The sequence below is a fragment of the Elephantulus edwardii genome, unplaced genomic scaffold (genome assembly GCF_000299155.1).
Source record: "Elephantulus edwardii isolate Elephantulus edwardi_28Jun2011 unplaced genomic scaffold, EleEdw1.0 scaffold00416, whole genome shotgun sequence".
Taxonomy (NCBI): Eukaryota; Metazoa; Chordata; class Mammalia; order Macroscelidea; family Macroscelididae; genus Elephantulus; species Elephantulus edwardii.
The window spans coordinates 223,450-237,758 of NW_006400166.1; the positions used below are offsets into that span (position 1 = coordinate 223,450).

General features: G+C 38.1%; 1 protein-coding gene across 1 annotated transcript in view; it reads left to right on the forward strand.

Moving 5' to 3' along the window:
* DZANK1 (double zinc ribbon and ankyrin repeat domains 1) overlaps positions 1 to 14,309 on the forward strand; it is a 180,682-nt gene that overhangs the window by 22,160 nt on the left and 144,213 nt on the right. Inside the window, exons 5-6 of the mRNA XM_006902459.1 lie at positions 239 to 306; positions 10,754 to 10,839. Of these exons, the coding sequence (XP_006902521.1) occupies positions 239 to 306; positions 10,754 to 10,839 (154 nt within the window). The remainder of the gene's footprint in view (positions 1 to 238; positions 307 to 10,753; positions 10,840 to 14,309) is intronic.

Genomic DNA, 14,309 nt, shown 5'->3' on the forward strand with positions numbered 1-14,309 from the left:
TAAGGACTGGTCCTTCCTAACAACATGCTCCAGGTATATGAGAAGCAGCTTCACCATCCTTGCCTCCAAGGAACCCCCTGGTTGCACTTTCTCTAATACATATATTGGTTTGTTTTTTTGGCATTCCATGGGATATAGATAACATGTTTTAACACAGCAATGTTTTTTAATTTAATTTTAGACTTTGAAACAGGTGAAAGAACTGACTTGAAAATTTTAAAAGATCTTCGCTTCTCAGAGTTTCCACAGGATAACTTAACTTATCATGAAGAATCAGGTTCTAGACCATCAACCCACCAGTCCCAGGTAACTTCTAAGAGAATTTTCTAGAGAATAATACTTTCATATTTGTAATGCTTCCCATGAAATACTGTAAGGCAGTTTCTCTCAGCTTATCACCATGTGCCAAGCAGTGTTCCAGAACTTAGAATATTATTGTATTGTGCAAGAAAGGTCTCTATATTCATGAAATTATTGAGCAATATCATTAATATCACGTGCTAACAAAATGCTACTTATGATCATTCAAAAAATCTGGAACAGTACATAGATAGGGAATTGGCAGAAGTTCAAGCAGGATTTAGAAGAGGCCATGGCACCAAGGGTATCATTGCTGATATCAGATGGATCCTGGTTGAAAGAAAGGAATATCAGAAGAATATCTATTTGTGCATTATTGATTATGCAAAGGCATTTGTGTGGATCATGACAAGGTGTGGCTAACATTGAGAAGAATGGGAATCCCAGAGCACTTAACTGTGCTCATGAGGAACCTACCCTGGAGCAAGAGGCTGTTGTGTGAACAGAGCAGGGGAGCACTGCATGGTTTGGAATTAGGAAGGAAGTACATCAGGGATGTATTCTATCCCCATACCTGTTCAGTCTATATGCTGAGCAAATTATCTAAGAAGGTGGACTCTATGAAGAAGAATGTGGCTCAGGATTGGAAGTAGATTCATCAATAACCTGTGTTACTCAGATGACACAACCTTACTTGCTGAAAGTAAAGAGGATTTGAAGCACTTGTTGCAGAAGATCAAGGAATGCAGCCTTCAGTATGGATTGCATCTCAATGCCAAGAAAACAAAGATTCTTAACCACTGGACCAATAGGCAGTGTCATGATGGATGGAGAGGAGACTGAAACTGTCAACAGCTTCGTCTTGCTTGGATCCACAGTTAACACCCTTGGTACAAGCAGTCAAGAAATAAGAAGACACATTGCAATGGAAAATCTGCTGTTAGGACCTTTCCAAATTATTGAGGAGTAGTGAAGTCAGTTTGAGGACTAAGGTACATCTGATTCAGGCAATGGTCTTTCCATTTACTAGCTATGCATCTGAGACCTGGACAATGGGATGACAGAAAAAGAATTGATGCCTTTGAGCTGTGGTGTTGGAGAAGAGCACTCAACATTCCATGGACAGCCAAGAAAACGAATAGATAGGCTTTTTTTTTTTTTAATTTAGGTTGTTTATTTTTCATTTCAATGAACATCTACAGAGATTTTGGGATTCCATCCATTCATTGTTGCACCTTTCTCCCCGCACAAACCCCTCCCCCCCCCCCATTTGCTCCTCTCCTTGAAAAGCAAAAGAAAAACTCCCTCATTGGTGCAGCTGGAGTGCTCTTTGGAGACAAGAATGATGAGACTTCACCTCTCATACTTGGGACATATTGCTTGGAGTTGCTACTCCTTAGAGAGGGACATTATGTTGGGAATGGTGGAGGGTCAGCAAAGGAGAGGAAGACCCTCATTAGGTAGATTGACAAGGTGATTGCTACAGTGGGCTCTTGAGTGTCAGGATGGTGCAGGATAGAACAGGGTTCAGATCTTTTGTTCATTGGGTCACTATGAGATATACTCTACTTGATGGCACCTAACAACAGCATTCATGGAACGTATATTGTAATTAGGGTTGGAGTAGGTATGTAATAAACATGTAAATAAACCATTTTAAATAGTAATATGTCATAAAAAATTAAAACTGGATCATGTTCTTGGAACAGAACAGTGGTTCTTTTTTTTATTTTAATGAAAGTTTATAGTGACTTTGGATTTCCATTCATTCATTGTCACACTTTTCTTCCGGCCCACCCCTCCCCCACAATTCTCTTTTCTTTTTGAAAAGTAAAAGGGGGAAAAAAATCTTTCATTATTATTCAATTCCTACCCTCAAGTCCTCTCCACTATGCTACCTTTGTTCTGGACTCCTGTCATAACAATAATATCCAATCATATATCCCTTTTGAGAGAACTGTTCAAAACCATAACTGCCACCCAAACAGATACATGCACAGCCATGTTTGTTTCTGCTTTGTTCACAATAGCAAGGAGTTGGAAACAAGCCCATGTGCCCATCAACAAAAGAATAGATAGAGAAGCTCTGGTATATACACACAATGGAATACTATGCTGCATTGAAAAACAAGGAACTTGTGAAATATTTCACAAAATGGGTGGCCCTGGAGGACATTATACTGAGTGAAATGTCTCAGTCACAAAAAGAATATATGCCTCAAGTTGTACTACTCCTCTAACTTTTCTGAGTTGTTCTTGCTTCAATAACACAGGTTATTGTCACCACTCCCTAAAGTTGTTCTGTAATCTTTGGAAAGTGCTGTTGTCAGTGTGATTCTCTGTAATCTTTGGAAAGTGCTGTTGTCAGTGTGATTCCTTGGAGATAGTTCTTAAAAGAGCATAATGTTCAAGGCAAACCCTTTTTACTAGTGTGATGGTAGGCTAAAGTTGGCTTTTTTTAGCCATTACTTTAGCCCCCTCTGATCTTCAGCTACCTTAACTGCAAATCATCATCAGGCTCCTGTAATATAGGATTTGCTTCATTCATGGTGTGTGACATAGTACTCTCTCCAGAAGGACTTATCCTAATAAAATACCTTGCTGTTTCCTCCTTTCTATTCTCCATACCTCTCAAGCCCTATCATGCTGATCAACCCCAGGTCTTCTCCATTCTTCTCATTCAGCTTGATTCTTCACCAGAGTGAGAAGGAGGTACTAGGGAAGTCCAGCTCATTTATACATTAACAGGGAAAGTGCAATTACATTGTGGGGCTGGCTCAATGAAATATTAATTTATTCTGTAAACCTCTGAACCACAAAAAAAATTTGAAAAAGATATTGATAAATATTGACAATCAAAATTCTGTAATACTTGTTACTGTTGTTATGTGCCAATGAGTTGACTGTAACTCATAGCAACCCTATGAGTGACAGCTCTGAACCTTGCCCCATTCTGCAACATCCTTTCTGTCTGTGATATTATGAGTTTATTGTCACAGTCACTGTGTAAATCCATATTGTTGAGGGTCTCTCTCTCTTTCTCTGACCTGTCACTTTTCCTAGCTTGGTGTTCCCCCCCCCCAAGGATCCTCCTGACAAACATGTCCAAAGTATACTAAACAAAATTTCACCGTTTTTGCCTCGAAGGGGCATTCCTGGTTGCACTTATCTCAAGAAGGACTTGTTTGCTCTTTTGGCAGTCTATGAGATATTCAATACTCTTCCCAAACTTCCCAATTTAAAGGCATTGACTTTTCTTGTGTCATCCTTATTCACTGTCCAACCTTCAGATGCATAGAAAGTAATGGAAAAGACCAAGGCTTGGATCAAGACCACTTTGACATCCTTGAGGGCAGATTTTCCCAATGGAACATGCCTTTTGATTTCTTGACTGCTGCTTTCATGAATGTTGATTGTGGGTTCAAGTAAAATTAAATTCTGGACAATTTCAATCTTTTGTCCATCTATCATGGTGTTGTCTACTGGCCTAGGGGTAAGGATTTGTGTTTTCTTGATGTCAAGACGTAAATAATTTTGAAGGCTGTAGTCTTTAATCTTCTGCAGTAAATGTTTTAAGTCTTCTTTCAAGTCACTTTAAGCAAGCCTATAATAGTAGTAGTGGGCAATTTGTATGCAGATTCTTTCTTGTGATATTAGTAAGAATGTGCTGGCATGAATTTTGTTAAGGTCACCTCCATGGGACTCTGGTGGCACAGTGTAGAACTGTATAAAAAGCAGTGTTTCGGAGTGAAGGATGGTAGTCTTTATTTTCTAGAGTAAAGGCCTACAGCCTCAAAAACCTGGTGAAGGATCATTATGAGTTGGAACCAATTTGATGGCACTGGATAATCACTTCCATTTTGTTAAATCCCAATATAGCCTTTAATTTGAAGCATCAATAATATTTGATATAGAGGACTACTCACTTATCCTTGAAACTCTTTTTTTTCTCTTGGCTTCATATTCATCTAATTTTCTTCCTTCCTACTTCTCAGAATCTTCCTCTGCTCATCCTTGAAATGGAGGACTTTTTTCTGAAGACATTTTCTCTACACCCTTAGCAGGTGATCTTATCCAGTCCCAAACTCTAAAATCTTATCTCAAGAATTCATTGCCATTGAATTAATGCTAACTCATAGTAACCCTCCATTGAGTCTCTGAAGCTGTAAATCTTAACAGGAGAGGAATGCCCACTTTTCTCCCACAGATCTTAGTATGGATTTGAACTAGTTGAGATGTTTAGCTTTTTGGTTAACAGCACAACATAGTACAGAGTACACCACCAAGATTCCTTTTAAAACTAACTAGATAAATATTTCCAATACTTATCTCCAGTATTTATTTCTATTTTGAGTTTGAATTTACATCTACAAGTTTGGCTTTTCCACTTAAGATATCTAATGAGTCCCTGCTCCTCCTAAATCTTTCCCATGTCAGTTAAAAGGAGCACCATCTCCAGATGCTCAGCCAAAAATCCGGAGAGCCATCTCTGATTCCTCGATTTCTTCTATGCCTTTCATCCAATCTCTCAGCTGTCGACTCAACCTCCTAAATATTTTCAGACCGTAAGCACTTCCTGTGATCACCACTACAACCTTAGTCCATACCATAGTCACCTCTTACTTGGAGGTAAAAATCTTTTAATGGATGTTTCTATGCTTCCCTCTCCACAATCAGTCCTCTATAAATTATTAATCTCTTTCATGCAAATGAGTTCATGTTTGTCTTCTGCTTAGTTATCTAGTACTGCTGTAACAGAAATACCCAACTGGATGGCTTCAACAAACTCATAGTTTAGTAGGCCAGAAGAACAAGCCCAGAGTGCCAGCTCTAAAAAAAGGCTCAGAACCTTCAACATTGTGAGTCTGGCATCCCTTGGAAATCTTCATGCGTCTTGCCTTCCAGTATGCTGAGGAGGGCAATGTGGGGACATGGAGTCCAAAGGAAGCACTCCACTCCTGATTCTTTTGAATCTTTCCTCTCTGCCATTCTCTTTTTATCTCTTGTAAGATAAAAGGTGATGCAGGCCACACCCTAGGGAAATTCCATTTACATTGGATCAGTGCTGTAATAGCATCTTATCCTTAATCATTTTAAAACTAACTGGCTTACAAGGTCATGAAGGATAACTACTGTCCCATGACATTACTTAACTGCCACATCAATAAAACTCTCTGCCCAATCAAGTTGACACATATTTTTGTGTGTGTGTCACAGCTAATCAATAACAACCTTCAAATAGGCTCCCTTTACAATATAATTGCAATTAAAATTAAATACAAACTATTTACATTGAGGCTCAAGGCTTTACCATCTATGATTTTCAGTCATGTCTACCCATTAAAACAGTTTAGAGTACTTTAAGAAAGGGGGGGGGAATCTCCCACACTCAAAAAACATAACAAACCCAATCCATGGATGCTAGTTTTATGCTAAAACTACTGTCCCAACACACTATTTAAATCCTAAACCAAAAATATTCCCTGGTATCATATGAAAAACAAACAATTAGTTCTCTATTTATGAAAGGAGCAGAAAATGGGCAATAAAGGGATAGGGCTATGAGCATCTTTCTGAAAGGGCCAGATAGAGTGAGAATAGTGTAGTCCCTCACTGCTCTAGAACAGAAAGCAGATAAAGAGCTTGTAGCCCTGTCTCCTGGTGCATCACAAGAGGTGGATTTATTCATTGTTGACTCACAGACTTTACTTACAGTTGTGGTACCAAGAGTGGGATTTATCAGGGAAATAGGTTGGGGGATGAGGGAGGCAAAGAATATCTCACAAGTCTAGGGTTTGTCCAGAATTTCCAAGCCAGATTAACAGCAAAACACAATTCCTTAATTAGTGAAAGTCCTGGTTTCAGTTCAGCAGTCAAATCCAAATCATCTATCATCCAGCAAGGTTTGCTTCAGAACAGTTTTTTTTTTTATTTTATTTTATGAATTTTAATGAACATTTACAGAGATTTTGGATTTCCATTCATTCATTGTTGCACTTTTCTCCCTGACCACCCCTCCCCCCGGGTCGCTCCTCTCTTAGAAAAGTAAAAGAAAAATTCTTTCATTGCTATACAATCCCCCCCGCAACCCACCCCCCACCGCCCTGAGTACACTCCACTATGCAACCTTAATTCTGGACTCTTGTGATAACCATAATACCCTATCATATATCACTTTTAAACTGTTCTCTTCCTCATCTGTTTCAATTCAGTATACATAATTTATTCAGTTTTTCTCAGTCTTAAGTCAGCTTCTCCTTAATTATCCAGCAAGAACAGCAAAACCTTTACCTGTGGCCTCTCTCAGGGATCCTCTGGCAATATCTTGCCACAGCTTCTCCACAGCAATGCCACAGTCTCTCCACCACCATCACCAGAGTCTCACTCCCAACAGGGTCTTGCTTCAATTTCTCTCAAGTCTTGCTGTTCAGTGTGGGATGCAAATTCTCACTTATCCTAGTCCCACAGCTAGGGCTCTTTCTGCTGTGGCATTATTCTGCTTCTTTTGGGCATCCTTATGCAAAACTCGTTAGTTGGTGCACATCCAGTCAGGGTATATTGCTCATATAAGTCCTCTGTTTTTGACATCAGCAACTGCATTATGGGTCCTTACCTGTCTGAAATGCTAATTACGTTATAATTAGCCTTCTGATTCAAAACGGTAACTGAAGGGGCAAGCTTTCAGCTACAGGACATGTGCACAAACCACAGGGTGACCCAGTGGCTGTCACCAGCACTCAGTTCTTTCATTCTTTTCAGTGCTATTGGACAGAGAAATAACTGTGTGGTTTTACAGTTTTGGGGCCTTTTCTACACCCTTTGCCTCTTCTCCTAACATGCCCACTGCCTCCCTGTAGTACTGATTCCCATGAGGCCTTCTATACCTCTGTCTTTCCTTTATTAAACGATAGTGTACTGATCATCATTTTATTAGGCACTGCCTTTCCCTTTATGAGATGCTTATCGTTTCATTGTAGACTTTTGGCTTCTAATAGAAAAACTGGAGCCTTTGCCTTGCTTTTCAAGCAGCATGTACCTGGAATCACAAGGCTTCAAACTTTCTATCTGGCTACATTTGCTTCATGTGTACCCATGATTCCAAGGCTGTTCATGCTTAACCATCAAATATACAGGAAGTAAATAACCTGGTTCCCAAACCTGGTTTCACATCAGAGTCCCCCACTGGGAATATTAAATATATGTTTAATATAGAAGATTCCCAGTTATTACCTCCTATAGTCCTTTTAGATTATTTTATTCCATTGACTTGGGCACTTGGGCTGGAAACCATGTATGACTTTGATGATCAGCTCAGTCTGTGACTCCCTGGTCTAGAAGCTCTATTACAACCTAAACTCTTTTCTTTATTTTCATCCTTTAATATATATGGTGTACCTCCATCTAATTGTGAGTCCAAGTAAAGTGAAATAATTAACAAAGTTACCCTTTTCTCCCTTTATCATGATACTGTTAATTGGCCCAGTTTTGGAGATTTTTGTTTTCTTCATGCTGAAGTGTAATCCATATTGATTACTATAATCTTCGATTTTATTCAATAAGTATTTTTCCACATCAAGGTAGTATCATACTTCATAGGACAGGTGACTAATGAAACTTCATTCAGTCTGAGGCCACATTCTGCTTCAGATAATCTCGATTTCTAGGTTATTTGTGTAGCATACAGATTGAATAGGTGTAGTAAGAGGATGCAGTCCAGATGCTTTGTTTTTTTTTCTTACCTTGATTTTAAACCTTGCAACATTGCCTTGCTCTTCAAACCTCTTTACCTATGAGCAGGTACTACATGAGCACAATTAAGTGTTCTAAAATGCTCATTCTTCCCAGTGTTACCTATCATTTACTATGATCCACAAAATTGAATGCTTTTGTGTAGTCAGTAAAATCCAAGTAAACATCTTTCTGCTATTCTTTGCATTCAGCCAAGATGCTTCTTATAGTACCTGTAGCATCCCTCTTTCCAGGGCTTCTTCTGAATTCAGTTTGAATTCCTGGTAATTTTCTGTCAATGCACTGATTTTTTAGTAATATTCAGGATGATTTTACTTGGATATATTAATGATATTACTTAATAATTTCAAAATTCTGTTGGATCACATTTCTTTTGAATGGGCATAGACATAGATCTCTTTCAATTGCTTGACCATGGGCGTAGACATAGATCTCTTTCAATTGCTTGATCAGGTAACTGTTTTCCAAATTTCCTGACAGAGTCCACTTAGCACGTCCAGAGTTGCATTGGTTTGCTGAAACACCTTAAATGATATTCCATTGGAGGCTTGGTTTTTTTTTTTCTTTATGCCAGTTCTTCAGTGCAGGCTGAAATTCTTCCTTCATTATCGTTGGTTCTTGATACTTCCTGAAATGTTTCTGTGTTAATCAATCCTCAGTGACTCTGTGGTAGCTCCTTCCCTTTATGTTCTTCCTTCAGTCAGCTTTCTCACCTCTTCCTCCTGTGGCTCATACTTGGTCCAAGTATCTCAGGAGATTTGACTGCTATGAAACACATAGGCTGGACCAAGAGTGAACTAGTTTCTAGACTGGTTCAAAGCCCTGAATCTGATGAATAATAACCTTGTGGGTGCAGAGTAAACCTTGAGCTGGACCAAGAGTGAACTAGTTTTCACAGTGGTTCAGAGCCCAGAGTTTGATATATAGGAGCCCCACAGGTACAGAGTAAACCTAATCCATAGAGCTTTCAAGGCTGTGATGTCACTCTAGAGACTTAGGTGCGCCTGATACAGTCCATGGTCTTTGTAATCACTTGCTATACATCAGAGAGCTGGACAATGGCTAGGGATGATAGAAGGAGATTCAGTGACTGGGGTAATGGGGGTAAGTGTGTCAGAGATTGGCACAGGATAGAGCAGGGTTTAGGGCTGTTGTACTTAAGGTCATTATGAGTCGCAGACAACTCAATAGCCCATAAAAACAATAACAACATTTAATTTTTAAAATTTCATTTTCATTCCTCTTTCCCATGCTTTCCATCACTCTCCAGGACTGATTTTGTATGTATGTGTACCTTTCTTAATTTTTTATGATACTGATCTTATACCATAATTGTCCTTTGATGGCTAACTTATTTATGCCACCCAGCATAATTTCTTCTAGATTCATCCATGTTGTGGAAAACATTTGTTTACAATAGCCACCCAAAAGAGTAAATATTTGTGAATAAATCTAAGAAAAACTACCAAAGACTTATACAAAAAGAAACCTACAAAACACTAGTAAAAGGGGGGGGGAAACCACACTACTACTAGAAGCCCAGATATGGCATATATATCATGTTCATGGATTGGAAGGGTTAGGACTTAAAAATTACAATACTACCAAAAGCAGTTCACTCAATTTATTGGATTTATTAAATCCCAATCCAGATACTGTCATCATTTTTCAGATTGATGGAAAAATTAATCACCACCTTTCTATGGAAAAGCTATAAGTGAAGCAATGCTGAAGACAAAGTAGGAGACTTCGCACTTCATGACCTCCACACCTGATACACAGGTGATCAAAACTTTGTTCATGGGACAGCCACAGGTGCATAGACCAGTAGAAGAGAACTGAGAAACCAGAAATAAACCCATCCACACATAGACAGCTTAACTTTGACAAAGAGATGACATCCATTAAGTAGCCTCTTTTAACAGATGGTACTGACAGTACTGGGCATCTGTTTGCTGAAGATTGAAATAAGACTCACACCTCCCAAACTAACTCCAAATGAATCAGGCCTAACTATAAGGCCTAAAACTATAAGGATGATCACATTTAAAATTGGGACAAATTTAGGAGCCCTAAATCTTCTCCTATGTGATTTGCTGCCTCTGAAAGCCAGCCAAAGGGTCAGCTGAGTTGATTCCAACTCAGTGACACACAACAATTAAGACTTTAGGGAGCTCTAGTTGCCATGTGATAAGAAACTGTGGCCACCTCAAATGGAGCTGCTTTGTGGGGAAAAGGTGAGCAGTCTTCTGTGTGATTTATAGCCTCTAAATTTGCTGGAGGGTCAGCTTTGAGTCAGCTCTGATTCTTTGGCACATAACACATATAGACAGCACTTAAGGCTGTAATACTTCAAAAGCAGAGTGCCAGGCATATCTTCTAAGGTGCCTGGATGTTTACACCAGCAAGCTTTTGGTAAGTAGTCAAGTACTTAACAATTTGTGCCACTCAGGGACTCTTATTTAAAAAATGTATATGTAATTATGATATCACCTTAAGAAATTTTTAAAATATTGGGCTTCTGTAGTAATATTGATTACCTTCCCCTTCAGAGTTCCAAATGAATACTAGATATAAGACAACCATTGTAATAATTTTCGTGAAATTTTACCATACACTCTCCTTTTTTATGTTATATTTGTCTTTTAATATATGTAACATACATGTTTATACACACATAATACATATACATTCTTAATTTCAGTTCTCTAGTTTTGCACATGCAACTGGCCTGAAGAGTTTGACAAGCACAGAGATCATGAGAATTCAAAGACAGACAGATTTTCTCCAGTAAGTGTTGCATTCTCTTTACTACTACTTCATTTTTTTAATTTTAATGAAAGTTTACAGAGACTTGGGGTTTCCATTCATTCATTATTGCACTTTTCTCCCTGTCCACCCCTTCCCCCACAATTCACTCGTCTCTTTGAAAAGTAAAAGAAAAATTCCTTTATTATTATACAATCCCTCCCCTCAAGCCCACTCCATTGTGCAGCCTTCATTCTGGACTGTCCTGTCATGACAGTAATACCTAATAATGTATCCCTTTTAAACAGTTCTCTCCCTCATCTGTTTCAATGCAGTATACATTATCCCCTTTTTCTCAGTCTTCCCTCAACCCTGATGTCAGTCCCATTTTACAACAGTGGCCCTAGCAATGTTTGTCCTTTTGTGACTGAGATATTTCACTCGGCTTAAGGTCCTTCAGGACATTATTTCACCCATTTCGTGAAATATTTCATGAGTTCTTTGTTTTTCAATGTAGCATATTATTCCATTGTGTGAGTAAGCCACAGCTTCTCTATCCATTTGTTTGTTGATGGGCACTTGGGTTGTTTCCACCTCTTTGCTATTGTGAACAAAGCCACAATAAACATTGGTGTGCATCTCTCTCCTTGGGTGGCAGTTCTGGTTTCTTAAGGATATATTCCCAGTAGTGGAATTGCTGGGTCAAATGGTATTTCTATTTGCAACTTTCTGAGAAAGCACCATACAGCCTTCCATAGTGGTTGCACCATTTTACACTCCTGCCAACAGTGAATAAGGGTTCCAGTTTCTCCACAACCTCGTCAGCATTTGATGTTTGCTAGTCTGTTAAATTTTGCTGTTCTGGGGTGTTCTGTCACTGGGGTGAGATGATATCTCATAGTTGTTTTAATTTACATCTCCCTTAGAGCTAGGAATTTTGAACATTTCTTCATGTGCTTGTTAGCCATCTGTCTTTGGTGAAGTGTCTGTTCATATCCTGTGCCCATTTTTCAATTGGCTTATTTATCTTGTTGTGGTGCTCGAGTATTTTATAAATTCTAGATATAAGTCCCTTGTCTGACATGTCATTACCAAATATTTTTTTCCCAGTCTTTGGCTTCCCTTTTTGCCCTGTTGGAGAAGGTTTTGAATGTGCATAGGGATTTGATTCTTATAAGGTCCCGTTCATCTATTTTATCCTTGTAGATTTTTCAGGATGCTTGGAAGACAGTTTATGTTGTGGATTAGGACTTCTACAGTTCTTTTAAGCATTTCTTTAATGAAGTTTATAGTCCTTGGTTTTAGTCCTAGGTCCATGATCCACTAATGGTTTCAGTACTGGGAAGATTTCCTCGGGCTGTTCCGTTTCCATTTTATTGTGTTAAGCAGACACACCAATATACTGACAGCAAAGAAGCAGAAGACTGGCTAATGCCAAGATTAATGCAACAGAGTAAAAGGGGATAATGTGTTCTGCTGTGTTTTGCCAGGCACATCCTTCTTCTTTCTCATCCTTGCACTCCATTAGCTGGGGGAGGGAGCTCTCATGAGATCTCTGCCCTTATTTTTATTATTTCCTTTCTTTTAGAGGTGGTTGTGTTTTCTTCTTGTTCTTTTTCTGTTTGTTGGTGATGTTGAATTAAACAGTCAATTTTAATTCTTCCCTTTTGATGTGTTTGCTTATTGCTATGAATTGACCTCTAAGTACCACTTTTACTGTAATTTAGAGATTTTGGTAAATTGTATTTTTATTCTTATTTGTTTCAAGAAATTTTTGTATTATTTCTTTTATTACCCTCTCATGCTCAAGCAGGGTGTTGTTTAGCTTCCAGGTGCATGGTTGGGCTGTTTTCCCTCTGCTTACTAATTTTTAATTTTATATCATTGTGGTCTAAGAAAATGCTTTGTGTTATTTTCATTTATTGAGGCTTGCTTTGGGACCTAGAGTATGATCTGTTATTGAGAATATTCCTTGTGTTCTGGAGAAGAAGATATACTGAAGGGTTGTGTTTAGGGTGTAGTAGCCTGTATATAACTATGAGATAAAGTTGGTTAATGTTATAGTTGAATTTTTCAAATATTTTTTGAGTTCCTTTCTGGTCATCTTGTCTTTCCTTGAGAGTGGTGTATTGGAGTCTTCCACTACTATCATGGTGTTACCTATTTCTTTTTCAGTTCTGTCAGCATTTTATAGCTCTATTATTTGGTGCACAGATAGTTATTATAGTTATATCTTCTCATTCTACTGACCCTTAAATCATTATATTGTGTCCTTCCTTGTCCTTTATGATGGTTTGTATTACCCTAACATCCATTTTATCAGGAATTAATATTGCTATCACTGCTTTTCCCCCCCATTTTCTTGGTATACTTTTTTTCTGCCCTTTGATTTTTAGTGTCTTTACTTTGCTTTTCAAGTGTGTCTCTTGTAGACAGCATATTGATGGATTTGGGGTGTTAATGCAACCCACTACTTTTTTTTGCTTTTCACTGTGCTTAAACTATACATATCCAATGTAATTATTGAGAAGCTGTAATTTTTATTGCTGTTTTGTTGATAGCAAGTTTTATTGCCATTATGTTGTTGGTTTCTTTTTTGTGTTGTTCCTGGTTACTTTGATCCATCCATTTTTCTGTGGATCTCTGTGGGAATGACTTTCTTTAGAAGCCAACAGTATATATATATAAAATTCATCATGACCAAATAGGATTTATAACAGGAATGCAAGGATGGTTCAGTGTGTTGTTGTTGTTGTTATGTGCCATTGAGTCGCCTATGACTCATAGCGACCCTACGTAAGAAACACAATTAATGTAATTAATGCATTAATAAAGCAAAGAACAAGAATGGCATAATCCTGTTAATTGATGCAGAAAAGCCTTTGACAAAATCCAACACCTCTTCCTGATTAAAACACTCAACAGAATAGGAATAGAAGGGAATCTCCTCAATATGATGAAAGTATGTATGCAAAACCAAGAGCCAATATTATTCTCAGTGGAGAGAGATTAAAGGTATTCCCCTTGAGAACAGGAAGTAGACAAAAATGCTCCCTATCACCACTCCTATTCAATATTGTGTTGAAAGTCTTAATGAGAGAAGTAAGGTGAGAAGGAAAGAAGAACATCCAAATTGGCAAAAAAAAGATAAAACTATCTCTGTATGCAGATGATATGATACTATATTTAGAAAAACCTAAAATTTCAGCAAAAAAGCTGTTGAATGCAGTTGACCAACAAAGTAGCAAGATACAAGGTCAACATAAAAAACCAATTTGATTTCTCTACAGTAATAAAGAGAACATTTAAAAGGAAATAATGAAAACAATATCAATTACAATAGCCAACCACAGGATCAAATACTTAGGAACAAATCTAAGGGACATAAAACACCTATACAAAGAAAACTGCAAAAAAAGCCAAAGAGAGACTTTGAGAAACTAAAGGATATACCACGTTCTTGTATAGAAAGGCTCAATATTGGGACAATGACAATGCTAACAAAAGCAACT